At 45.9% G+C, this 25910-nt stretch overlaps 2 protein-coding genes across 22 annotated transcripts; one reads left to right on the plus strand and one right to left on the minus strand.

The window, feature by feature from the left end:
* Positions 1-742: 742 nt before the first annotated feature.
* Positions 743-5621, plus strand: LOC110537165 (forkhead box protein J2). Of its 4 annotated transcripts, none has more exons than XM_090191400.1 (9): positions 743-1059; positions 1280-1683; positions 1794-1868; positions 2114-2425; positions 2531-3107; positions 3222-3362; positions 3511-3612; positions 3750-4100; positions 4576-5621. In XM_090191400.1, exons 2-9 carry the CDS (start codon positions 1360-1362, stop codon positions 4677-4679), a joined length of 1986 nt encoding a protein of 661 aa, XP_090047526.1. In that variant the 5' UTR covers positions 743-1059; positions 1280-1359; the 3' UTR covers positions 4680-5621. The 4 variants fall into 4 exon arrangements, with proteins under 4 accessions (XP_090047526.1, XP_090047532.1, XP_090047528.1 ...); XM_090191406.1 differs by having other exon boundaries at positions 2534-3107; XM_090191402.1 differs by having other exon boundaries at positions 765-1059; positions 1283-1683.
* On the minus strand, positions 5179-25183 carry LOC110537113 (epsin-1). 18 transcript variants are annotated; one of them, XM_036940976.2, is made up of 13 exons: positions 25101-25183; positions 22946-23061; positions 16903-17005; positions 14934-15092; positions 11935-12063; positions 11475-11595; positions 11055-11215; positions 10710-10781; positions 9220-9303; positions 8301-8595; positions 7600-7758; positions 7152-7385; positions 5179-7054 (listed from the first exon to the last, which is right to left on the minus strand). In XM_036940976.2, exons 3-13 carry the CDS (start codon positions 16969-16971, stop codon positions 6594-6596), a joined length of 1944 nt encoding a protein of 647 aa, XP_036796871.1. In that variant the 5' UTR covers positions 16972-17005; positions 22946-23061; positions 25101-25183; the 3' UTR covers positions 5179-6593. The 18 variants fall into 18 exon arrangements, with proteins under 18 accessions (XP_036796871.1, XP_036796864.1, XP_036796860.1 ...); XM_036940969.2 differs by having other exon boundaries at positions 22918-23061; XM_036940965.2 differs by having other exon boundaries at positions 22918-23061; positions 24709-25177.
* Positions 25184-25910: the final 727 nt, after the last annotated feature.

Consider the following 25910-nt stretch of genomic DNA (forward strand, 5'->3'; position numbering starts at 1 on the left):
ATGTCGATCAACGCTTGAATAGAAACCTAGTTCACACCCCCGATTTTGAGGTCAACACAGTCGCTACAGTCCCATTAGTTTAATTTGTAGCCTCGTTTGAATGTTGCTTTTGCGGACATTTGTACGGAATGGGGTGAGTTTACGTTATGTGTACAAGGTTGACATCATACGAATTCCCAATGAGCATGCCCACTGTATACATACAAATGCAGCATGACATTGAAATAATTACATGCATTGAATACTCTTGTTGTCTCGTCTGTGTCTTGAGTTGAATAAACACATGTTGAGAGTTGAGAACATGATTTTGCTGTCACAAATGTCTGTCACAGTCCTCTGAATCTGATCCATTGAGCACCCTTTTGATGTAGTACTTCTTCTAGACTATTCTATTCTCTCCATTTTCTCGCTATATATTGCTCTCTCAGTGGCAAGGATTGGCAGACTGTCAACAAAGGGCTCAGTACTCTTACTGTGTGACATGCAGGAGAAGTTCAGACCCAACATCTTCCAGTTCCCCAACATCGTCAACAACGCAACCAGACTGCTACAGGCGCAAACACGCACACACGCACACACACACACACACACACACACACACACACACACACACACACACACATACTCTCATATGAACAGCTCATTACAAGTTAAAGTCTGTTGCCACCCACATAGCAGCCAATACAAATTCAAGGTGTCTCCTCATGCAGACGAGGGGTGTAGACAACCCTTCAGAGGAGGAGGAACAGAATCTGTGATGTCACAGAGGGGGAGGAGTGGATGACCTCATTCAGGGGCAGACTGAAAGGGAGGGGAAGTAAGAGAGGGAGAGAAAATGGAAGCAGTCTGCTATACATTTTTTTTCTCCACACACAAACTTTCAAAAAGAGAAAAGACGATAAGAGCCGATGACGATCAACCGATTGGGAATGAGAGCGAGAGATAAAGAAATAGGGAGGAATAACACTAACCTGACACTGAGTATACTGCACAACTGATGAGAACATAAAATATTACGTGTTTGAGGCCTTGAGGCCTTTATTGACCAAGGAGAGAAAGGTAAGTCAATCACTCTTACTCCTAACTAAACAGAAAACTATGAACAAACACTTGAAGTCAGTCTCTATTGTGAGTGTTATAGTTCCATTGAAACACAACATGTGAAATGTAAACAACACCATCTAAAACTGCAGTGCTGACGACAGTATTGCATTACTGTGGTGAGTCTTACTGTAATGTTGTTCTATAGAACTGTTCTTATACGTGTTATATTCTACAGCAGGTGGCCACTTCTGGTCCTGGAGGGTTGCAGTGTGTGCAGGCTTTTATTCCAACCCTCAGAGCCCTGACAGAGTGAGCATGTCTTCTAACTTGGACTCCAGTCTAACCAGCATAGACTGGCTCCCCCAGCTGGGAATCAGCTCACTGCGATCAGGAAGAGAGAGAGGAGGAGAAGAGGGGGAGAGAAAGAAAGAGAGAGGAAGGGAGAGAAGTGATCTTCCTCCATCCATCCCTGTCCCCTTTCCTTCCTCTGGATCCAAAGCCAAGCCCCCTCACAGCTATGCCACCCTCATCGCCATGGCGATAGGTGCCGCCCCCGGCAGGAAGTTGAGTTTGAATGACATCTACATGTGGATCAGTGACATGTTCCCCTACTACAGCAGATCTGCCAGGGGATGGAAGGTGCAGTAATCAGAAATACTCCAAACTCTCCATGTGCAAACTGTCCAAAGTCGATTATCCAAAATGATTGTGTTACTGCAATACATGTTCATGCTTATTTTGCCTCCCAGAACTCCATCCGACATAACCTGTCCCTCAATAAATGCTTCCGGAAGGTTCCTCGACCCCAAAGTGACCCTGGGAAGGTGAGTTATTCTAAAAACATTCAAACAGTGAATGTTTCAAACGGCCACAATGTTGCCACGTGAAGACATTAGGGGCCAGTGCACTCAGTGATCCACTGTTTTCTGTGAAATACGATACATAGGCTAGAAATAGATAAAAGTATGATATTTCAAAATATACTGAATATATTACAGTTTCAAACTTTTTGGTACTTTTGAAGTAATACTTATAAATTGTGAGAACCCTCCACCTCTTGTGTTTCCAGGGTTCCTATTGGATGATGGACGGCCCCTCAGAGCCCAATCCGCTGAAAGGAACCAAGCGTCCGTATCCAGCTGAAGAGGAGGAGGGGTCCATCCAGGTCCCCAATGTCTCAGTGATGCAGGCAGAGAAACAGCATTCACCCCAGACAGACCATTATAGGTCTTTAGCATCGCCACAGACAGACCATTATAGGTCTTTAGCATCTCCACAGACAGACCATTATAGGTCTTTAGCATCTCCACAGACAGAACATTATACGTCTTTAGAATCGCCACAGGAACCCAGTCAACAACTATCCCCCCCACCATGCAAGGTAGAGTAAGTTCAGTCCCAACAAATGTATCCAGTAGATTGATAAAGATCATGGGTTTTACAACCAGATAATAAGCTGTTGTTGTCTATCACCTTGGTTCCACAGCAGCGGCCACACTATATGCAGTCCCCTGTCTCCTCTCTTCCTGTCCCCCATGATACTGTCTCCCCATCTACTGCCTCTGCTACTCTCCCCTCTCTTTTTATCCCTCATTCTCTCCCCTCTCTTTCTGTCCCTCACTCTCTCCCCTCTCTTTCTGTTCCTCATTCTCTCTCCTCTCTTTCTATCCCTCATTCTCTCCCCTCTCTTTCTGTTCCTCATTCTCTCCCCTCTCTTTCTGTTCCTCATTCTCTCCCCTCTCTTTCTGTTCCTCATTCTCTCCCCTCTCTTTCTGTTCCTCATTCTCTCCTCTCTCTTTCTGTTCCTCATTCTCTCCCCTCTCTTTCTATTCCTCACTCTACTGTCCCCTCTTCTGTCTCCCCTCAAAGTCTCCCTCCTTCTGTTCCCGCTCTTTCTGTTCCCTCTCTTTCTGTCCCATCTCTTTCTGTTGCCCCCACCTACGCCTCGTCACACTCCTGTGATCCCCTTCTCCGTTTCTCCTTCTCTGATCTGAACCTGCCAGACCTCTACACCTCCTTCCAGTCCCTCTGCAGAAGCGTCAGGGAGAGAGTGGCCTCGCAATGTACGTTCACTCTCACTTTCTAAATGAGTGTTTTTATTCATATCTGTCTATGCTGTCAGAGAATCTGTGTATGTGAATGTTTAACTCTCTCTCTCTCTCTCTCTCTCTCTGTAGCGGACGTGGGTCCATTATTTGTGTTGACCAATGACAGTACCACACTGCACACCCCAACCCTCCCCCCTTTCTCCCCTCACCTTGTACCCTCTGTAGCGCCCGGGCCTCCTCCTGAGGCAGACAGACTGTCTCACAGCAGTGGTGATTATAACAACTCAACACCTGAACACCTTAGTACTTCAAAAACCTATTCAACTGTGCCTGTAGGTTTGTCACTGCACTGTGTGAATATGATACGGTAACTAACTCTTTGACAACCTATACCACCTCTCTCTGTTTGTCTCTGTAGTGGTGCCAGCAGACTGGTTCAGTACCACAGACACTCTGAAGGAGAGCTTTAGGGTCGCCAGCAGTCTGGACTGGGCCAACATTGACCTCACTAGCCACCCAGGTCCCTTAACAAACTACATGATTATTATAGATCAATGCTACCCATTGTTTCTACATTGACAAGAATAGTTATCACATTGACAATATTCCTCTTTCTCCCCACTATTTGTTTTTTCCCCTCCTCCCTCTCTCCTCCAGACCTCCTGGAGAGCATGCGCCAGGCCGAGCTCTGTGATTGGGCGCTGGAGCCGACACTCTTCACTTCGCTCTGTGATTCATTGAACCGTTTCTTCACTCAGAAGGGCCTAATTGGCTCGTCCTCCGGTAACAACTCCCCATTGGCCCACGGTGCCCCTCAAACTCTGCTCCTCCCACCCCTTACTCACAACACCCCCACCCTGGCCAACCTGACCCACCCCTCTCCCCTGGCCTACCCCCCTCTGGTCCCCCCTTCCAGCAGTGGGCAGCCTCCCAGGAGGCCCCTCCACCCCGAAACTCAGGGTGTACAGAGGCCCCACCTGACCCAAACTGAAGCCCTTCAGGCCAATGGTGAGACCTCAGCCACTTTTCTAAACTATTGACAGTATTTTAGCTCTACATCTTCCAGTACACAGTAGTGGTGTTTTGGCAAGCGTTTTCATTGCAAAGCATTTTTTTTACAAAAAGTTATATTTTCTACCAGTGTAAAGCTTTGCTTCGCTCAATAGTACATGTTGGGATTATTTAGTCAAATATACTATCACTCTGATGTTATCAAATGGCTTCCTCTCCTTGCCCTCATTACCACTAATGTAACAGGGACAGAGCTAGGTTGGGTTGGTAAGGTAGAAAGTCCACCCCAGTCACATCATGACGTCACATAGTGAAGGAGATGAGGAAACAGGAAGTGTTAATAGGGAAGTGGACATTAAACTGCTTTGAAAGGGACTTGAGTTGCACGCCTTGTAATAGTTTGAGGTCTGTGCAGTAGTTTCATAATCAACAAAGGAGGCTTATGTTGTCTTCTCTCCACTCTCACACACAGCTGGGCTCCAACTTCAACCTAAACCCCGTCCCCCTATGAAACAGCTCCATAACAACAGCGAGGAGATCCAAGATGACTTTGACTGGGACTCTCTGATCGCCTGACAGAGTGAATTCTGTTTGCCCCACGATTCCATTCAGGAAGTCTACTGGATCAGTGTTGCCTGCCGGCACAGATCTAGGATCAGCTTACCCTCCCCAAAACAAACCTGGACCACTGGGAGGAAACATGCAAAACTGAACATAGATCAGTATCTAGGGGAAACTTCCTCCTACTCCGAGGGGCCTCCCATACAAAACACTACACCCTATATTCATCTGCCTCACCACACACACACACTACTCTTGCCAGTGAGGATGGTCATTGATACTGCATTCAATCATGTATTGCTATAGTGAAATGGTTGAAATGTTTTTGGTTCCTACTTATTTTCTGCAATTGTATCCCTATCTGGAAGTCTTCACAGAAGCTTCTGGACATGCATTTATCCTCCAACTGACAAAGAAGACTTCATATGTTAATAACATACTAGAAAATTAATCCTTGTCCCAGTTTTTCCACCCAACAGCAATGGAACATCAAACACACAGTACACCAGACAGATTTAACGTAAGGAAACATACCCTTTGTGGATTTGTTTTATTTCTTAAATTTCTTGTTTTTTTTTTTCATTTTACTTTTCAAATGTGAATGAATGTTCACAGTTAACACCACACAAAATGTGACCTTTCCCAATAAAAGAGATATTTTAGTTGATATAAAATAACAATCAATTCATCAAAGTAAATGAAAAGAAACAGCATGGAGCATGTCATCAAGTCCCCTGTTGTTTAAGTTCGTTCATTCATTGAATTGTCTTTTTAAAAGAAGCATCTGTAGCTCTCCCCCCGTAGGAGCGAGGGTCCGAAAGGAGAGGGTCCAGTCATGTTGAGACACCTGGAGACGAGACACCTGGAGACGAGACATCCTGTATGAAAGAGTGAGAAAGACTAATGCTTCCGATTATTACAAAACATTTGTGAAATAAAATTGGCAGAAAAATGTGATCCTTATAATACCGCATTTAAAATCCCCACATTACATAGCATTGATACAAGTGACCATTTTTAAAAACAAAAATAATAGATTTGTATCTTGCTGAAATAAGCAAGGACACAGGATGAATGGAGACAGACACATTCACACACACACACACTCTTCCACACAACACATTTACAAAACACATTCCATCTCTCATTCCAACCAATTCAATAGTTGCCTTCTTGATTTCCATGACAATCAGTAAGAAAAAATAAGCATTTGATTTTATGGCATAATTGCATAATTTTTCCCCCCTTGTTTATTCATTCCCAGGAGCGGAAAAAATTATCAATAAATTATATTAAACATGAAATAAAAAATAGAACAGCTATTGAATGATTTGACTATATTGTGGCTGAAATGTTAATGCCAGTTTTTTCAGTCCAAATCTTGTTCAGGAGTTTTTGTTATAAAATCCTCCTTCAATCCTCCTCTCATGTCAGTGTTCATCCTATCTTTCTCTTCTACAGACAAAGAGGAAGAGGCAGGTACAGGAATTTGTTGGTGTTTCAGTTTGTTAGTGGCCATGTCCCCTCTCTCTCCCCATCCGTCAGTGCAATAATACAATATTATATCAGTGTGACATAACTGATGAAGCCTAACTCTCAAACACCCACCTTTATTTCAGAAAGGACTGAAAGAAACCAAAATAAAAAATAAATAAACGTCTATTTCCCTCCCGCTACATCCCACTGAAATGAACCAAAATATTTGTGTTGCTGAAATTCATGTAAATGCTTCTGAAAGAAAATAACAAATTCAGATGTTATTTTTTCTTCTTTAAATAGAGATGTACACACGTTTCTTTTTGGAAACATAAATTGTTTGTGTTGAAGGAGGATCGCTCTGGGGGGAGGGGCAGTAGATAAACCAGGGGGTGGGGCAGGGCCTGGATTGGATTGGGTGTTGAAGAGGAAGGGGGGAGTGCCGAAACGCCCTCAAAGAAGAAAGGGATTGGTGCTGGCGCCCGTCACTCCGGCCCCTCCCACTGCTCCCCCGGCTCCCATCACTCCAGCTGCCCCCGTAGGCCCCCCAAAATTCAGCTGTGGGGGCAGGGCCCCTCCGGGCCCCATGAAGTGAGAGGACCCAGGAGGACCCATGGGCGAGAGCCCGCCGTAGGGGGACATTCCCATGGGGCTCTGCATCATGCCCATCCCCAGGCCTGGTGCTCCCATACTACCCATAGGCCCCAAGCCCATGCCAGGGTATGCCATGGGGTTGGGTGGTACAGGGCTGGTGCGGAGGCTGCTGAGGCCCAGTGTGGAGGGCTGTGGGGAGATGGAGGAAATGGGGGCGGCCGCGCCAAACGGGTTGGAGGTGGGGGGTGGCGTCGGGGAAACCCCCCTGCTGGAGATTGTGCTGCCCGGGGTGACTGCCATGCCAGGGGCTGAAGACGAGGCTGGAGAGGAGAGAATACTTCAATCAATATACTTTCATTTATTACAAACACAAAGTGCTTAAAAATGTGTGTGTATGTGTTCATGTGTTATCAGTACCTGTGGTCTGGAGGAAGGGGTTGTGTGTTGAGGAGGAGATTGATGGAGGAGGAGGTTGTTTAGGTTTGGGTTTAGAAGACACCAGTGAGTCCAGGTCCACCAGAGATGCGTTGGGCCCCAGGAACGACTCAGGGGTCTTACAGACAGGAAGTGAAGAGCACAGAGATGTGAGGTCAAAGGGCACCGGAGAACCCGCACTATCGCCCGTTAACTGACCTCGCAGTTCTGGGTGTCCTACAGACCGAGAGACAGAGAGAGTGAAGGTGAACATGGAGTACTGTATTTATAGTGACTAACCAGATTAGACACCACAGCATTATACCAGTATTACTGAGGGAGGATGGAATGCAAGACAACTGTGTTTGTGGGTGAATGGGGGGGGGGGTGCTCAATGAGCATCTCATCCACATGTCCTTGCCATTATATGTCAAAGTGTGTGTGGATGTACCTGTGCCATTAGTGTGTTTGGCGGAGTCGCTCCATGGGTCAGAGGTGATGATGGGGTCAACCCCGTCCCCAGCCCAGGGGTCTATTGGCCCCCCAAAAGAGGAGGTGGTGGAGAGGGGCACAGAGGGACCCCAGGGGTCGACACTGGGGGGGGTCACAGCTATGGGGGAGGGAGACAGGCAGGGGTTTGGCTCACATACAACACCAGGGTCGGGGTCAATACCATTTCAAGTCAGTCAATTCAAAAGATGAATTGGAATTCCCATCTAAGATTTCAAAAGTGCCATTTATTTTCAATGAGGATTGTTCATCTCTTGAACTGAACAGGAACCCAACCCAACACCATACAATATTTTGGGAACAAGGAGCTGGGCTGGATCCCAATAGTCCAATATGGCTTCCTTTCCCCACTTTCTCTCATTTATCTGTACTGCTATGGAAGAGCTGGACACAGAATATTTTCACTTGAAAGGAGGTAAGAACAGACAGAGATCTTTTATTGAAACCAGAGATACCCCTGACTGAGATATGAAGGGTCACATTCCAAATGATCTAAACATGCTGGCTATTTGAAGAGTATTGGGAAAATAGACCAAATGTATTGATGTCCAGTGTGTGGAAGTAGGGGTGTGGGACAAGGAGACGGAATGAGGGTAACAGGTGTAGACGGGGCCAGGGGAGTAAAGGTCAGAGGTCACTAACCTGAGGGTCCCCAGGGGTCAACGGAGTTGACTCTTGAGGAGGCTGTCTCTCCCCAGGGGTCTGGCGGGGGGGCTATCGTTGGGGGGGCCGTCCCTCCACTAGCCCATGGGTCTACGCTGGGGGGTGAGGCGGGCGATGAGGCACCCCAAGGGTCTGCAGGGGCCAGGCCCCAGGGTCCAGAGGCAGAGGGGGCTGGGAGGGGGACTGTGGGAGGGGGTGAGGGGCCGGCAGAGCCCCCAGAGGCAGCAGCAGGAGCCCCCCAGGGGTCCACAGCACTCAGCTCCATTAACGCACTCTGGGAGAGGATAATACCCAGGTTATAACAACACACTGATGTTGAACAGACATCAAGAGTCAATGAGCTCAAGGCTAGTGTAGTCTGTCTCTCATACACACACACACACACCCCCACACACTGAAAATCACAGAGCAGTCAGTTAACATACACACTAAACAAATGTTGACACAGGCAACACACACAGTTACCTTGATAAAAGCAGAGGATGAAAGAAGGGATAGATCAACTAGTACTGGGACGGGAGAGAGCGAGGGGTGTTTCTTGTTTCTCAACCTGTGGTCTGGGGACCAGCACCGGTCTGTTGATTTTGCTGACCAGTCAGTCAGATAATTGGCAAACTCTGTTCTTAAGCACAACTTTTAATAAAAAAAAGGCTCCTCTAGGAAATATCATAGCTTACAGTTAGTTACCCGATAGGGTTCAGAAACCCTTCTGGTGTCGGCCTACACTACCTTCGCTTTCAGTTCTCTCCAATCACAGAATGCACAGGTGAGAGACACAACTACAGCAGGTAACACCAGGAGAGAGAAAGAGGAACTGAGTGGTATTGTCTAAAGAGTGTGTGTAGCCCCCATCCATCCCTCCCCTATGGCTGGCGTACACACACGTCACCAAACACACCTCCTCTGGCTTGGCCTTCTCCATCCTGCTCTCCTCGATGGCCATCTGCAGTCTCAGGTCGTCCCCCCTGCGCAGCCTCTCCTCCTGCCAATCACATACAGCTGTGATGTCATCACCTGCGACAAGCGCTCAGGCAGGCCAGCCCATAGGCACAGATCTAGGATCAGCTTACTACCTCCAAATTGTAGCCAAAGCCATTTGGGGAGAATATGCTAAACTGACAGTAGATCAGTGTCTAGGGAGCAACTTAATTTCACTCCCCCAGGAAGCACTATCTGACCGTGATGCAAAGCTCCAGGAGAGATGCTGCCTTTAGTGGCTGCTCTCAGATCAGCTCTCCTCAACCCACCTTAGGGAGTTTGAAAACATTCTCCCTTCCCTGAGGAAATCAAAAACTGATTCTAGACCAGCCGCTATGGGCAGTATCCTCTTTCACCTTCTGAAGAAACTGGTCAGGGTCCCAGCCATACTGGACGTGGACTGTCTGCCAGGGCTCTCTATTCAACCACTGCCTGTATCCAGAATTGTTCATGGGCAGACAAAACAACAGTCCTCTTCTTGTGCTTCTGCAAGGAAGTTGACATTCTAGAACGAAGTCGGGGTCCTAGAATGACGTCGAGCGGGGTCCTAGAATGAAGTCGGGGTCCTAGAATGACGTCGAGCGGGGTCCTAGAATGACGTCGGGGTGCTAGAATGACGTCGGGGTGCTAGAATGACGTCGGGGTGCTAGAATGAAGTCGGGATCCTAGAATGACGTCGAGCGGGGTCCTAGAATGACGTCGAGGTGCTAGAATGACGTCGGGGTGCTAGAATGACGTCGGGGTGCTAGAATGAAGTCGGGGTCCTAGAATGACGTCGAGCGGGGTCCTAGAATGACGTCGGGGTGCTAGAATGACGTCGGGGTGCTAGAATTACACTGAGGTTGTATCTATACTTAAGAACTTTGTGAGACAAAAGAACAAACTGGGTAAAAAACAACCTGTAGTTTTAACAATGCTTAGAGAGAGTGTTGTTTTGCCTTAGCCTCTAAACTTCTGAATACCGGTGTTGATTGAATACTGCCCTCCAACTTGCAGAGTGCGGGCACTGGAAGATGCCTTTAATTGAGTGTGTTTAAGTATGTCATTGTGTGTGTAGTTTGAAGCATGCGTTCAGAACAGAGTCATTTGCAATGGAAGAAAAAAAGGGAGTAATCACTCATTCAGAAAGGGTTCAATTGAGTCATTCAAATTATCAAGTCTTTGCCATGCATCATTTTACACTGATTAAATCATAGGGGGAGTTATTTTTAAAACTACTTCTTTCCTTCTTATATTATTAACCCATTGACGTGTATGTTTGGAATTAATGAAACAGATCATTCCTATGAATATCATTCATTTTGATTGGGATTAAGACTCGATGGAGTGACTGCCAGCTGGGTAGACAGATTGACAGATAGATAGGTAGATGATGATCGGTCGGTCAGGTGGTGACCTTTGCCCCCTGACCTGTTCTTGTACTTCCTTGCTGAGTGTGAGTGCATAGCGGAGCTCTGCGTCCTCCAGAGGGGCCACAGTAGTCTGGGGGTCAGGGGTCAGAGGGTAAAGGTGAGTGAATGGAAACACACATTGTCCTGGGTTACCCTTGCTATGCCCGGATACTTCTGTTATGGACTGTAGTTAAGTGTCACCATATATGTGTGTTCTATGTATAGTGGTTGTAGGGTGTACAGTGCATATATCCTATACAAATCAACCCGTTTATCAAGCCATAGGACCTCAGGTTAACAGTGTGGTTGGCCAGCGGGGGCTCTGCCTACCCTCCACCAGCTCCAGGCTGGCTGTACTGTATACCTGTTCCGCCTCCTCCTTGCTCATGGCCAGGGCCAGCTGCAGCTGCAGGTCCTCCTCCCCGGAGCTCTGTGGCCACGCCTGCTCTGGGTCCGCCCCTCCAGAGTGAGAGCCCTGAGACAGCGCTCCACCCCCCAGACCTGGAGCTGAGGGGGCCGAAGAGGCTGGGGGACAGGATGAGGGGAACGGAGAACAGGGAAAGGAGGCGAAAGAAAATGGTATTGCTTGCGCATCATGGCATAGTTAGAGCTGGGCAGGAACAAAAGCCTGCAAACACCACATGCATCTCTCCAGGATCAGGGCAGCTCTGCATCACAGCAGACAATTTAAAACTACATTTCTGTTTATGGTTTGCTTTCCTCCTCAATCTGTTTCAGATCCCCTGGTGGCTGGTGCAGGCTGGGTAATGTAGTTGTCTCTCACCACTAGTGGTCTGTGCCATCTTCTCTTTGGTCTTGAGGGCATGGATCCTCTCCTCTCGTAGTCTCTCCTCGTCCTTCAGCAGTGTTACCAGCTGTTTGGCCTTCTCCCGCACATTCACCCCCTGACACACATGCAGGTAAATGCACATGAGTACATACAACTCAGTGCACAACCTTCCTAACTACACAGCTGTGTCACTGAATAGTTGATAAATGTCAGTTATTTGCTTGCAAACTAAGTGCTACATTCCTGTTTCAGTCGTTCCATTTCCATCAGTGTTTCCCTGTGACCTGCAATATTGCCTTTACCAGCCCATAAACATGTTACTGTTGGCTTTTCACTCTGTGTTTGTTTAAGAGGTCACAGTAAAACATTGTAAAGTCCTTGAATGAGAGGCGAGTAGTGATTCAGTACCAGTGTGTGTACAGTGTGTGTGCATGTGCGTGCGAGCGCGTCGTACCTGGTCCTTGCCGTCTCTGTCGATGAACTGGAAGTCCTTGAGAGTCTGGACAGCGTAGATGTTCTCTCTGCACTGCTGAGCCACGCGCTCTGAACCCGTCTTTATGAGGTACTCCATGAGAGTCATAGCCTGGAGAACACACAGTACAGTAGAAACCACAGAGATATTAAATTACTGGAGATGCTATGTCATAAACCCTCAAAGTTCCAGAACGGGACGAGAATAGCAGCCATAGATTTGGTAAAGAGGTCAATCGAACTCGACCAAAACAATAGAATTGCCATGGAAACAAGGACAGGAAAGGGCAGTGAAGGAAGATCCCGAATCTCCTCATTTCCCCCCAGCAGAATTAGCCTACATTTAGGCTATTGTTTATGTGCATTTCACACTATGTTGAGGTACAAATCAGAGTATAAAGCTTGTATGGACACTAACCCCCATACAGCTTCATGTCATTATCACCAAGCAACTGCATTACAGTTAAAAAGTACTTTGATTACCACCACCGATTGCTGTATGCTACACTCATATACAGTGCCTTGCGAAAGTATTCGGCCCCCTTGAACTTTGCGACCTTTTGCCACATTTCAGACTTCAAACATAAAGATATAAAACTGTATTTTTTTGTGAAGAATCAACACCAAGTGGGACACAATCATGAAGTGGAACGACATTTATTGGATATTTCAAACTTTTTTAACAAATCAAAAACTGAAAAATTGGGCGTGCAAAATTATTCAGCCCCCTTAAGTTAATACTTTGTAGCGCCACCTTTTGCTGCGATTACAGCTGTAAGTCGCTTGGGGTATGTCTCTATCAGTTTTGCACATCGAGAGACTGACATTTTTTCCCATTCCTCCTTGCAAAACAGCTCGAGCTCAGTGAGGTTGGATGGAGAGCATTTGTGAACAGCAGTTTTCAGTTCTTTCCACAGATTCTCGATTGGATTCAGGTCTGGACTTTGACTTGGCCATTCTAACACCTGGATATGTTTATTTTTGACCCATTCCATTGTAGATTTTGCTTTATGTTTTGGATCATTGTCTTGTTGGAAGACAAATCTCCGTCCCAGTCTCAGGTCTTTTGCAGACTCCATCAGGTTTTCTTCCAGAATGGTCCTGTATTTGGCTCCATCCATCTTCCCATCAATTTTAACCAGCTTCCATGTCCCTGCTGAAGAAAAGCAGGCCCAAACCATGATGCTGCCACCACCATGTTTGACAGTGGGGATGGTGTGTTCAGCTGTGTTGCTTTTACGCCAAACATAACGTTTTGCATTGTTGCCAAAAAGTTCAATTTTGGTTTCATCTGACCAGAGCACCTTCTTCCACATGTTTGGTGTGTCTCCCAGGTGGCTTGTGGCAAACTTTAAACAACACTTTTTATGGATATCTTTAAGAAATGGCTTTCTTCTTGCCACTCTTCCATAAAGGCCAGATTTGTGCAATATACATAGGATTGTTGTCCTATGGACAGAGTCTCCCACCTCAGCTGTAGATCTCTGCAGTTCATCCAGAGTGATCATGGGCCTCTTGGCTGCATCTCTGATCAGTCTTCTCCTTGTATGAGCTGAAAGTTTAGAGGGACGGCCAGGACTTGGTAAATTTGCAGTGGTCTGATACTCCTTCCATTTCAATATTATCGCTTGCACAGTGCTCCTTGGGATGTTTAAAGCTTGGGAAATCTTTTTGTATCCAAATCCGGCTTTAAACTTCTTCACAACAGTATCTCGGACCTGCCTGGTGTGTTCCTTGTTCTTCATGATGCTCTCTGCGCTTTTAACGGACCTCTGAGACTATCACAGTGCAGGTGCATTTATACAGAGACTTGATTACACACAGGTGGAGTGTATTTATCATCATTAGTCATTTAGGTCAACATTGGATCATTCAGAGATCCTCACTGAACTTCTGGAGAGAGTTTGCTGCACTGAAATTAAAGGGGCTGAATAATTTTGCACGCCCAATTTTTCAGTTTTTGATTTGTTAAAAAGGTTTGAAATATCCAATAAATGTCGTTCCACTTCATGATTGTGTCCCACTTGTTGTTGATTCTTCACAAAAAAATACAGTTTTATATCTTTATGTTTGAAGCCTGAAATGTGGCAAAAGGTCGCAAAGTTCAAGGGGGCCGAATAATTTCGCAAGGCACTGTATATTTATATAAGTTTGGGTGTCACTTAGAAATGTCCTTGTTTTTTTTAAAGAAAAACTACTTTTTTGTCCATTAAAATAACATAAAATTGATCAGAAATAGTGTAGACATTGTTCATTTAAAACATTCATGGAATCATTAATTCCACTGAAACTGACAGGCTAGCTAACAAGCTTAATGTGCACAATATCTTATCACTGGCTGACCTAGTCACTGGCCAAAATGGAAGATCTTTTATACTGTCATATGAAGCCTTAGGTCACAGATAGAACAATGAGACAGATATTTCACCGGATGTGTAAATGTGAAGCATCCGTTTGGCATTTCTACTCACTACCAAATATGGTAGTGAAAGGAAGCTCAGTGGGCGGCAGTAGGAGAAGATGGAACAAGATGGATTTGTCGATTTTCTGCAAATTTTCTCAATACAGTTCTCTTCCCAAAACTAAAATATGTTACGAACAGAGTGGACTAAACTTTGCCAAAGTATTAAAAAATGGTGTTGTTTAGAAACAGTGTAGAGGCAAATTGAGTTATTGCAAATATGCAAATGAATGCTAGAACGGGCCAATAGGATCTTGCTAGATCGTGCTTGGTTCTTCCCACTAGTGCCTCATTTGATCCCATTTGAAAACAACGGACTGTGGTCTATCTTGGTTTAGTTATGTCCATTCTAGTATTCTAATTCCTATTTCTATGTGCACAAATACAACAGTGAGAGTGAGTGTGTGAGCAGACAAACCAGACAGACAGACTACGTCACCTGTTGTTATGGTCAATGTTGAACAGACATTCGCACAACTTTCCTTTTCACTTCCTCTCGCTCACCACCCACACACGCAAACCTTGTAGACGTGTCTCCAGTTCTTGCCGTGGTCGTTGAGTCGTTTCCACACCATGCTCATGATCTCAGAGAAGGCCACTACGTTGTAGGTCAGGTCTGCTATCTCTGACATCAGAGAGCTGCTGGGGCCCCATGGGTCATTGGACGTCGCTTCCCGCACCTGGAGACAAGGGGCGTGGGGGGGGGGACAGAGGAGACAAGGGGCGTGGGGGGGGGAAAGAGAAGACAAGGGGCGTGGGGGGGGGAAAGAGAGACAAGGGGCATGGGGGGGGGGTAAGAGAGACAAGGGGCGTGGAGGGGGGGGGAAGAGAGACACGGGACAGAGGGGGGAAGAGACACACGGGACAGAGGGGGGAGAGACACACGGGACAGAGGGGGGAGAGACACACGGGACAGAGGGGGGAGAGACACACGGGACAGAGGGGGGAGAGACACACGGGACAGAGGGGGGAGAGACACACGGGACAGAGGGGGGAGAGACACACGGGACAGAGGGGGGAGAGACACACGGGACAGAGGGGGGAGAGACACACGGGACAGAGGGGGGAGAGACACACGGGACAGAGGCACACGGGACAGAGGGGGGAGAGACACACGGGACAGAGGAGGGAGAGACACACGGGACAGAGGAGGGAGAGACACACGGGACAGAGGGGGGAAGAGACACACGGGACAGAGGGGGGAAGAGACACACGGGACAGAGGGGGGAGAGACACACGGGACAGAGGGGGAAGAGACACACGGGACAGAGGGTGGAGAGACACACGGGACAGAGGGGGGAGAGACACACGGGACAGAGGGGGGAGAGACACACGGGACAGAGGGGGGAGAGACACACGGGACAGAGGGGGGAGAGACACACGGGACAGAGGGGGAGAGACACACGGGACAGAGGGGGGAGAGACACACGGGACAGAGGGGGGAGAGACACACGGGACAGAGGGGGGAGAGACACACGGGACAGAGGGGGGAGAGACACACGGGACAGAGGGGGGAGAGACACACGGGACAGAGGGGGGAGAGACACACGGGACAGAGGGGGGAGAGACACACGGGACAGAGGGGGGAGAGACACACGGGACAGAGGGGGGAGAGACAAGGAACAGAGGGGGGAGCGACAAGGAACAGAGGGGGGAGAGAAACATCAGGATTCTTTCTTTAACCTTTATTTAACTAGACAAGTCAGTTAAGAACAAAATCTTATTTACAATGACGGCCTAGGAACAGTGGGTTAACTGCCTTGTTCAGGAGCAGAACGACAGATTTTGACCTTGTCAGCTCAGGGATTCGATCGAGAAACCTTTCAGGTACTGGCCCATGGCTCTAACCACTAGGCTACCTGACGCCCCAAAAGCACTCAATATTGAACAATCTAAGGTGTGATTTATTGATCAATTAATTGATTAATCAACTGGTAGTTTATATCGACAACAGACTATTCATTCCCTTGGCAAGCTCAAGCCAACAAAATATTACGATACAAAGCTCCCGACTAAACATGTAAAAACAGACAAAACAATTATGCAAAGTACTTTAATCAAATTAACCCCTGATAAGTCCACAGCCGTGATCGTAGGTCACCTTAACTGATCATCTCTCTTACTCTCTGGGGTGTTCAGTTGACGTGATGATAAACAGGCTGGACAGAACCATCATGATGAATGGATAACATGATTACATTAACCCAGATAGCGAGAGGTGGAGATACAGGGAGTACACAGTGGAATGTATTCTTTGGTAAGTACCAATAGTTACGAGTAGTTAAGACAGAAATAAGGGAGGAGAGGAAGAAAGAGTTGGAGAGGGAGGAAGCAGAGGCGGGGAAGACTGAGGTGAGATGGCCTTGAACGAAGTGGTGAGGATAGGAGGAAGAGGACAATGGGTAACAGAAGAATAAAAAAATAGAGGTGTGAGGTGTGGGTGGAAAAGTGGTCGGAGAGGAAGAGAGAAAAGAAAGAGGACGAGCGAACCTTGATCTCGGCCTCTGAGAAGTTGTGGACAATGTTCTTTACTTGTCGCCGTAGCGATGAGGTCGACATGGCAACCGTCTGGCTGTCGGGTTCCACGGAAAATCTGCCCCAAACAGAGAAAGAGAGGGGTTGTAAAACAGTTAATACAACACAAAACAAATAGCAGCCAGGGCAAAGTGTACAGTGAGTTAATACAAAGAAAGGAGAGGAGCCAAACTCTGAGGAGAAGAAACAAGTAGACAAAAAGAAAAGCAGCAACAGAGAGAGAGACATCGAGAGAGAGAGACATAAAGAGAGAGAGACATCAAGAGAGAGAGAGACAAAGAGAGAGAGACATCAAGAGAGAGGGAGACATCAAGAGAGAGAGAGACAAAGAGAGAGAGACATCAAGAGAGAGGGAGACATCAAGAGAGAGACATAAAGAGAGAGACATAAAGAGAGAGAGACATCGAGAGAGAGAGACATCGAGAGAGAGACATCGAGAGAGAGAGACATCGAGAGAGAGACATCAAGAGAGAGAGAGACATCAAGAGAGAGAGAGACATCAAGAGACATCAAGAGAGAGAGAGAGAGACAGAGAGAGATAGACATCAAGAGAGAGAGACATAGAGAGAGAGACATCAAGAGAGAGAGAGACATCAAGAGAGAGAGAGAGAGACATCAAGAGAGAGAGAGACATCAAGAGACATCAAGAGAGAGAGAGAGAGACAGAGAGAGATAGACATCAAGAGAGAGAGAGACATAGAGAGAGAGAGACATCAAGAGAGAGAGAGACATCGAGAGAGAGACATCAAGAGAGAGAGAGACATAAAGAGAGAGAGAGATCGAGAGAGAGACATCAAGAGAGAGAGAGACATCGAGAGAGAGAGAGACATCGAGAGAGAGAGAGACATCAAGAGAGAGAGCCATCAAGAGAGAGAGACATCAAGAGAGAGAGACATCAAGAGAGAGAGACATCAAGAGAGAGAGAGAGACATCAAGAGAAAGAGAGAGAGACATCAAGAGAGACATCGAGAGAGAGACATCAAGAGAGAGAGACATCAAGAGACATCAAGAGAGAGAGAGACATCGAGAGAGAGACATCAAGAGAGAGAGAGAGACATCAAGAGAGACATCGAGAGAGAGACATCAAGAGAGAGAGAGACATCAAGAGAGAGAGAGACATCGAGAGAGAGAGACAAGAGAGAGACATCAAGAGACATCAAGAGAGAGAGAGCGACATCAAGAGAGAGACATCAAGAGAGAGACATCAAGAGAGAGACATCGAGAGAGAGAGAGACATAAAGAGAGACATCGAGAGAGAGAGAGACATCAAGAGAGAGAGACATCAAGAGAGAGAGAGAGACATCAAGAGAGAGACATAAAGAGAGAGACATAAAGAGAGAGAGACATCGAGAGAGAGAGACATCTTATTATTTGCTATCATTTATAATTTTGTTACAATGTATATGGTATACATTGTTGCTTTGGCAATATTGACACAATGTTTTTCATGCCAATAAAGCAGCTTGAATTTGAATTTGAATTTGAATTTGACATCGAGAGAGAGACATCGAGAGAGAGAGACATCAAGAGAGAGAGAGACATCAAGAGACATCAAGAGAGAGAGAGAGAGACAGAGAGAGATAGACATCAAGAGAGAGAGACATAGAGAGAGAGACATCAAGAGAGAGAGAGACATCGAGAGAGAGAGACATCAAGAGAGAGAGAGACATCAAGAGAGAGAGAGACATCAAGAGAGAGAGAGACATCAAGAGACATCAAGAGAGAGAGAGAGAGACAGAGAGAGATAGACATCAAGAGAGAGAGAGACATAGAGAGAGAGAGACATCAAGAGAGAGAGAGACATCGAGAGAGAGACATCAAGAGAGAGAGAGACATAAAGAGAGAGAGAGATCGAGAGAGAGACATCAAGAGAGAGAGAGACATCGAGAGAGAGAGAGACATCGAGAGAGAGAGAGACATCAAGAGAGAGAGCCATCAAGAGAGAGAGACATCAAGAGAGAGAGACATCAAGAGAGAGAGACATCAAGAGAGAGAGAGAGACATCAAGAGAAAGAGAGAGAGACATCAAGAGAGACATCGAGAGAGAGACATCAAGAGAGAGAGACATCAAGAGACATCAAGAGAGAGAGAGACATCGAGAGAGAGACATCAAGAGAGACATCGAGAGAGAGACATCAAGAGAGAGAGAGACATCAAGAGACATCAAGAGAGAGAGAGACATCGAGAGAGAGAGACAAGAGAGAGACATCAAGAGACATCAAGAGAGAGAGAGCGACATCAAGAGAGAGACATCAAGAGAGAGACATCAAGAGAGAGACATCGAGAGAGAGAGAGACATCGAGAGAGAGAGACATAAAGAGAGACATCGAGAGAGAGAGACATCAAGAGAGAGAGACATCAAGAGAGAGAGAGAGACATCAAGAGAGAGAGAGAGAGACATCGAGAGAGAGACATCGAGAGAGAGAGAGAGACATCAAGAGAGAGACATCAAGAGAGAGACATCAAGAGAGAGAGACATATTTAACTAGGCAAGTCAGTTAAGAACACATTCTTATTTTCAATGACGGCCTAGGAACGGTGGGTTAACTGCCTCCTTCAGGGGCAGAAGGCAGATTTTCACCTTGTCAGCTCGAGGGATCCAATCTTGCAACCTTACAGTTAACTAGTCCAACGCAATAACGACCTGCCTCTCTCTCGTTGCACTCCACAAGGAGACTGCCTGTTACACAAATGCAGTAAGCCAAGGTAAGTTGCTAGCTAGCATTAAACTTATCTTATAAAAAATAATCAATCATAATCACTAGTTAACTACACATGGTTGATGATATTACTAGATATTATCTAGCGTGTCCTGTGTTGCATATAATCTGACTGAGCATACAAGCATACAAGTATCTAAGTATCTGACTGAGCGGTGGTAGGCAGAAGCAGGCGCGTAAACATTCATTCAAACAGCACTTTCGTGCGTTTTGCCAGCAGCTCTTCGATGTGCGTCAAGCATTGCGCTGTTTTTGACTTCAAACCTATCAACTCCCGAGATGAGGCTGGTGTGACCGAAGTGAAATGGCTGGCTAGTTAGCGCGCGCTAATAGCGTTTCAAACTTCACTCGCTCCGAGCCTTGGGGTGGTCGTTTCCCTTGCTCTGCATGGGTAACGCTGCTTTGATGTGGTGGCTGTGGTCGTTGTGTTGCTGGTTCGAGCCCAGGGAGGAGCGAGGAGAGGGACGGAGGCTATACTGTTACACTGACAATACTGAAGTGCCTATAAGAACATCCAATAGTCAAAGGTTAATGAAATACAAATGGTATAGAGGGAAATAGTCCTATAATAACTACAACCTAAAACTTCTTACCTGGGAATATTGAAGACTCATGTTAAAAGGAATCACCAGCTTTCATATGTTCTGAGCAAGGAACTGAAACGTTAGCTTTCTTACATAGCACATGTTGCACTTTTACGTTCTTCTCCAACATTTTGTTTTTGCATTATTTAAACCAAATTGAACATGTTTCATTATCTACTTGAGGCTACATAGATTTTATTGATGTATTATATTAAGTTAAAATAAGTGTTAATTCAGTATTGTTGTAATTGTCATTAATACAAATACGGTTTATTTTTTAAATATATATAATTTTTTTTTCATCGGCCGATTAATCGGTATCGGCTTTTTTGGTCCTCCAATAATCGGTATCGGTGTTGAAAAATCATAATCGGTCGACCTCTAATCGAGAGAGACATTGAGAGAGAGAGCAGCATCAAGGGAGAGCCACATCGAGAGAGGGAGAGAGAGAGACCCACATCGAGAGAGAGAGAGAGAGAGAGAGAGAGAGAGAGACCCATCGAGAGAGAGAGAGAGAGAGAGAGAGAGAGAGAGAGAGACCCATCGAGAGAGAGAGAGAGACCCATCGAGAGAGAGAGAGAGAGAGAGAGAGACCCATCGAGAGAGAGACCCATCGAGAGAGAGACCCATCGAGAGAGAGAGAGAGACCCATCGAGAGAGAGAGAGAGACCCATCGAGAGAGAGAGAGAGAGAGAGACCCATTGAGAGAGAGAGAGAGAGAGACCCATTGAGAGAGAGAGAGAGAGACCCATCGAGAGAGAGACCCATCAAGAGAGAGAGAGAGAGACCAAGCGAGAGAGAGAGCGAGAGAGAGAGAGAGAGACCGAGAGAGAGACCCATCGAGAGAGAGAGAGAGACCGAGAGAGAGACCCATCGAGAGAGAGAGAGAGAGAGACCGAGAGAGAGACCCATCGAGAGAGAGAGAGAGAGAGACCGAGAGAGAGAGACCCGTCGAGAGAGAGAGACCCATCGAGAGAGAGACCCATCGAGAGAGAGAGAGAGAGACCGAGAGAGAGAGAGAGAGAGAGAGAGGCCCATCGAGAGAGAGAGACCGAGAGAGAGACCCATCGAGAGAGAGAGAGAGAGACCGAGAGAGAGACCCATCGAGAGAGAGAGAGAGAGAGACCCATCGAGAGAGAGAGACCGAGAGAGAGACCCATCGAGAGAGAGAGAGAGACCGAGAGAGAGACCCATCGAGAGAGAGAGAGACCGAGAGAGAGACCCATCGAGAGAGAGAGAGACCGAGAGAGAGACCCATCGAGAGAGAGAGAGACCGAGAGAGAGACCCATCGAGAGAGAGAGAGACCGAGAGAGAGAGACCCATAGAGAGAAAGAGAGACCCATAGAGAGAAAGAGAGAGAGGGAGACATCGAGAGGGAGAGACATCGAGAGAGACATCAAGATGGAGAGAACACATTGAGAGAGAGCGAGACATCGAGAGTGACATCAAGAGAGCGAGAGACACATCGAGAGCGACATCGAGAGCGTCACATCGACATCGAGAGCGACACATCGACATCGAGAGAGACACATCGAGAGAGAGAGAGAGAGAGACACATCAAGAGAGAGAGACATCAAGAGAGGGAGACAGATCGAGAGAGAGCGAGAGAGACATCAAAAGAGAGCCACATTGAGAGAGAGAACACATTGAGAGAGAGAGAGATAATTACTTGAAACATTGGAAAGAATTAACAAAAAAACAGAGCAAACTAGAATGCTATTTGGCCCTAAACAGAGAGTACACAGTGGCAGAATGCCTGTCCACTGTGACTGACCCAAACTTAAGGAAAGCTTTGACTATGTACAGACTTAGTGAGCATAGCCTTGCTATTGAGAAAGGCCACCGTAGACAGACCTGGCTCTCAAGAGAAGACAGGCTATGTGCTCACTGCCCACAAAAGGAGGTGGAAACTGAGCTGCACTTCCTAACCTCCTGTCCAACATATGACCATATTAGAGATACATATTTCCCTCAGATTACACAGATCCACAAAGAATTTGAAAACAACCAATTTTGATAAACTCCCATATCTACTGGGTGAAATTACACAGTGTGCCATGACAGCAGCAATATTTGTGACCTGTTGCCACAAGAAAAGGGCAACCAGTGAAGAACAAACACCATTGTAAATACAACCCATATTTATGCTTATTTATTTTCCCTTGTGTACTTTAACTATTTGTGCATTGTTACAACATTATATGTGTGTGTGTGTGTGTGTATACACACACACACACACACACACACACACACATATATATATATATAATATGACATTTGTAATGTCTTTATTGTTTTGAAACTTCTGTATGTGTAATGTTTACTGTTTATTTTTATTGTTTATTTCACTTTTGTATATTATCTACCTCACTTGCTTTGGCAATGTTAACACATGTTTCCCATGCCAATAAAGCCCCTTGAATTGAATTGAGAGAACACATTGAGAGAGAAAGACACCGAGAGAGAGAGAGACATCGAGATGGAGAGAGAGACATCGAGATGGAGAGAGAGACATCGAGATGGAGAGAGAGACATCGAGATGGAGAGAGAGACATCGAGATGGATAGGCAAACATTGCGTGAAAGAGAAAAACTAAACCAGCAATCAAATTTAGTGGACATAGTGCTCCTTTATGTCAACAGAGAGAGAAAGGCAGCACACACACCTGTTACAATGGAATAGTGTTCTCTCACTTGGTTTCTCTCTTTCCGGCTCCAGTCGTTTACAGAGTGCTCTGTCTCAGCCTGTCCGTCTCTCCTCACAGAGACATTGAGTCCCAAAACCGCAGATTTGGGGCGATAAAAACAATCTGTGGAGTGAGAGATGACAACACTAATCTTACCGGTACGTGTTGAGGGCCCCAAAGAGAAAACCCTGAGCTTCTCCTCACCCCAAACACAACGTAGGCTAGGATATTTAATTGGGTTTAATTGGAATTAGGCAGTGTTTTAGAATGGTTCACTTTCACTATCTGACCCAGTTAATGCTGTCAGATGAGCATGACCATGGCATGCAGGCTTGAACAGTGTCACTATTTTGACATCATTGAACTGTTAGTACTCTGTGGACTGTTTAGCAATGCTGTGGCATGATTAATCTTATTGGGTTTCATTCACTTCTCTTTTTGACCTGCACTGTTGGAGCACGGAGCTTAAGAATTTCACTGTGCCCTGCAATTACATCTGCGAGCCTCTGTATGTGACTAACAAACTCATCTAATATGTAGGTACAGCATATTCCTATATGATTTAACTGTCTTCTCTGACAGAATTGTTCCAGTGCTGCTGAATGACCCTAGCAGTGTGGCCGAGCAGACTAATAAGGAGTGGAAGACGACAGGTTGTACAGTACTAATAGGTTGCATAACACAGAGAGATAACCATTCCTGAAGTCAGTTTAGAGATTACTGGAGCAACGTTCCAAAGTTCATACAAGGCATCTACCATGACCGAATGTAGATAAGGGACAAGCTTAGCCCAAATCTCTCACAATTCAACAGGGTTCAGGCCAAATCTATGTAAATTGAGGAAGCGATCTGAAAAATACTGAGAAATACTCCGGAAAAAAAGTGATCTTTCTTGAAACAGACATATTCTGTGCTCAATTTATATGGCAATGACCTCAACCCTACACATCATAATGTGGAGCACTGCATTAGCAAAGCTCCTTATCAACAGTTGAACTTGACGGTACAATAACATAGCTACATGCTACAGGACAGGAGACGTCCGGGTGTTGTATGTATGTTATTGTACCGTCAAGTTCAACTGTTGATGAGGACCTTGGCTAATGCCATTTAAATATTCAGGACAGCTTACAGTGGAATAAGTATCAGAATAAGTTTCACTCTGACACTAGACATACAATGTGCATTCAATGGCAGATACATTATCGGCAATGAAATCCCAACATGCAATACACATGCAACTAGTTAGCTGAAGCCAGAGAAACGTACCTAGTTGGCTGAGTCTAATACAAGCTAGCTAACAAACTGTTGAACTAAAGTTCGTTAGCCAGCCGAAGTTATTGCGCTACTAGCCCATATTTGTGCGAACGCCAGAAAAAAAATAGGGCGGTGTAACGTTGTCGACTGTAACGATCATGACAATGTCAGAGACACTGTGGCCACTACGCTCGTTCCCACTTGCTATCAGACAGTCACACACCATCCTGAGCCAGAGACCCCCACCCAGTTATCATGCTAACCAGTTATCATCTCTCACAACAGTCTACACAGCAATTCAACACTAATGCAAACAGTACAACAGGAAATACTTGACACTACTACTATCAAAGAACATGGGAAGTGTAACGAACTTGGTTGGCAAACATAGAAGGCCATCCAAACCAGATAAAAGGGGTCACTAACTAATTCGTTAGCTAGCTATAGGCTGGCTAACATTAGCTATCTGGTACCACCCTCCCAGCTATCAGCTGGAAAACGTTAGCTACTTACCGTTAACTCCCCTTCTCCTTGGCTTTCTCAGTAGCGATCAATTTGAACGTTTTACAATTGTGGTGGGGGTTAAGGGGAAAGCGTGAAAGAGAAACCCGACTAACTAAATATAGGTATTCCTGTCACGACACTGAATGAATCATTGCTATTTACCTAGCTAGGTAGCTGAAGTAGCCAACGGCATAAAACAGATGAGATAACGTTGAACGCTGTTGCTAGCAGTTCAAGTGGCAACAGAATAGGAGTGGTATTTATGATCTGATCGAGTGATACCACCATCCTTAACATAAAACCGATGGTTATGGAACGTTTACTGCGTCAATATTACTTATAATATTTAATAACTGTTGACAATATACCATAATTAACATCCAAATTAAGTCTATACTGACCCTGTTGTAGCTCGAATGGTACAAGGAGATGGCGGAACTTCCGGTTCCGTTCCCGACTACAGGAAAGACCGCACCCCTTTGCACCTCCCATCATGTAATATTTATGAACTGGGCGAGGCTACACAGTCATTATCATAACTGATAACTGGCCATTATTTGGAGTCCCATAGGGCAGCGGACAATTGGCCCAGCAATTGGTCCAGCTAATGTCATTATGCATAAAATAGTTTCAATTTGATCTAAATTCTAACCTATTTCATGGTCTGGATGGGAATGCAGCGCTATTTATCACACTTGTAAATAAGCTTTATACTGTAACATGGTGTCAAACTGACCATTGATATTGATTGTTTTGCAATCTCTCCTTGTTCGGGCGGTGTTCGGCGGTCGACATCACCGGCTTTCTAGCCATCTCCGCTCCATTTTTCATTTATCCATTTGTTTTGTCTTGTTCCCTGCACACCTGGTTTTCATTCCCCAATCACACTACATGTATTTATTCCTCTGTTCCCCCTCATGTCTTTGTGTGAGATTGTTTTGTGTTACGTGTCTATTATGATGCGCTATAGTTGGTATGCGTTTATTGCGTGTTTTATTTCAAGAGGTATGTTTAATTGTTTGTACATAATTATTGTGACTGTTTGCGCGTTTTGCCCTTTTCCAATTGGCTGGAGGTTTCGACACAGTGGCGTCTGTCTGTTGGTTTCTCCTGCCTAAATAAAGTGTGCGCCTGTTCACAACTCTCTGCTCTCCTGCACCTGACTCCGGTCACAGTACGCACACCATTGACAGAATCTCACACCGACCATG

The sequence above is a fragment of the Oncorhynchus mykiss genome, chromosome 2 (assembly GCF_057628025.1).
Source record: "Oncorhynchus mykiss isolate SJ-2025 chromosome 2, ASM5762802v1, whole genome shotgun sequence".
Lineage (NCBI taxonomy): Eukaryota > Metazoa > Chordata > Actinopteri > Salmoniformes > Salmonidae > Oncorhynchus > Oncorhynchus mykiss.

Excerpts from the sequence above, each read along its gene's own strand:
- LOC110537165 (XM_090191400.1), top strand. The coding sequence starts at position 1,360 with ATGTCTTCTAACTTGGACTCCAGTCTAACCAGCATAGACTGGCTCCCC. Across the intron at positions 1,869-2,113 it reads CCCAAAGTGACCCTGGGAAG|GGTTCCTATTGGATGATGGA; the intron begins GTGAGTTATTCT and ends TTGTGTTTCCAG. Across the intron at positions 2,426-2,530 it reads TATCCCCCCCACCATGCAAG|CAGCGGCCACACTATATGCA; the intron begins GTAGAGTAAGTT and ends TTGGTTCCACAG.
- LOC110537113 (XM_036940976.2), bottom strand. The coding sequence starts at position 16,971 with ATGTCGACCTCATCGCTACGGCGACAAGTAAAGAACATTGTCCACAAC. Across the intron at positions 11,216-11,474 it reads GATGGCACAGACCACTAGTG|CCTCTTCGGCCCCCTCAGCT; the intron begins GTGAGAGACAAC and ends CCTGTCCCCCAG. Across the intron at positions 7,759-8,300 it reads TGACCCCTGGGGACCCTCAG|CTGTGACCCCCCCCAGTGTC; the intron begins GTTAGTGACCTC and ends CCTCCCCCATAG.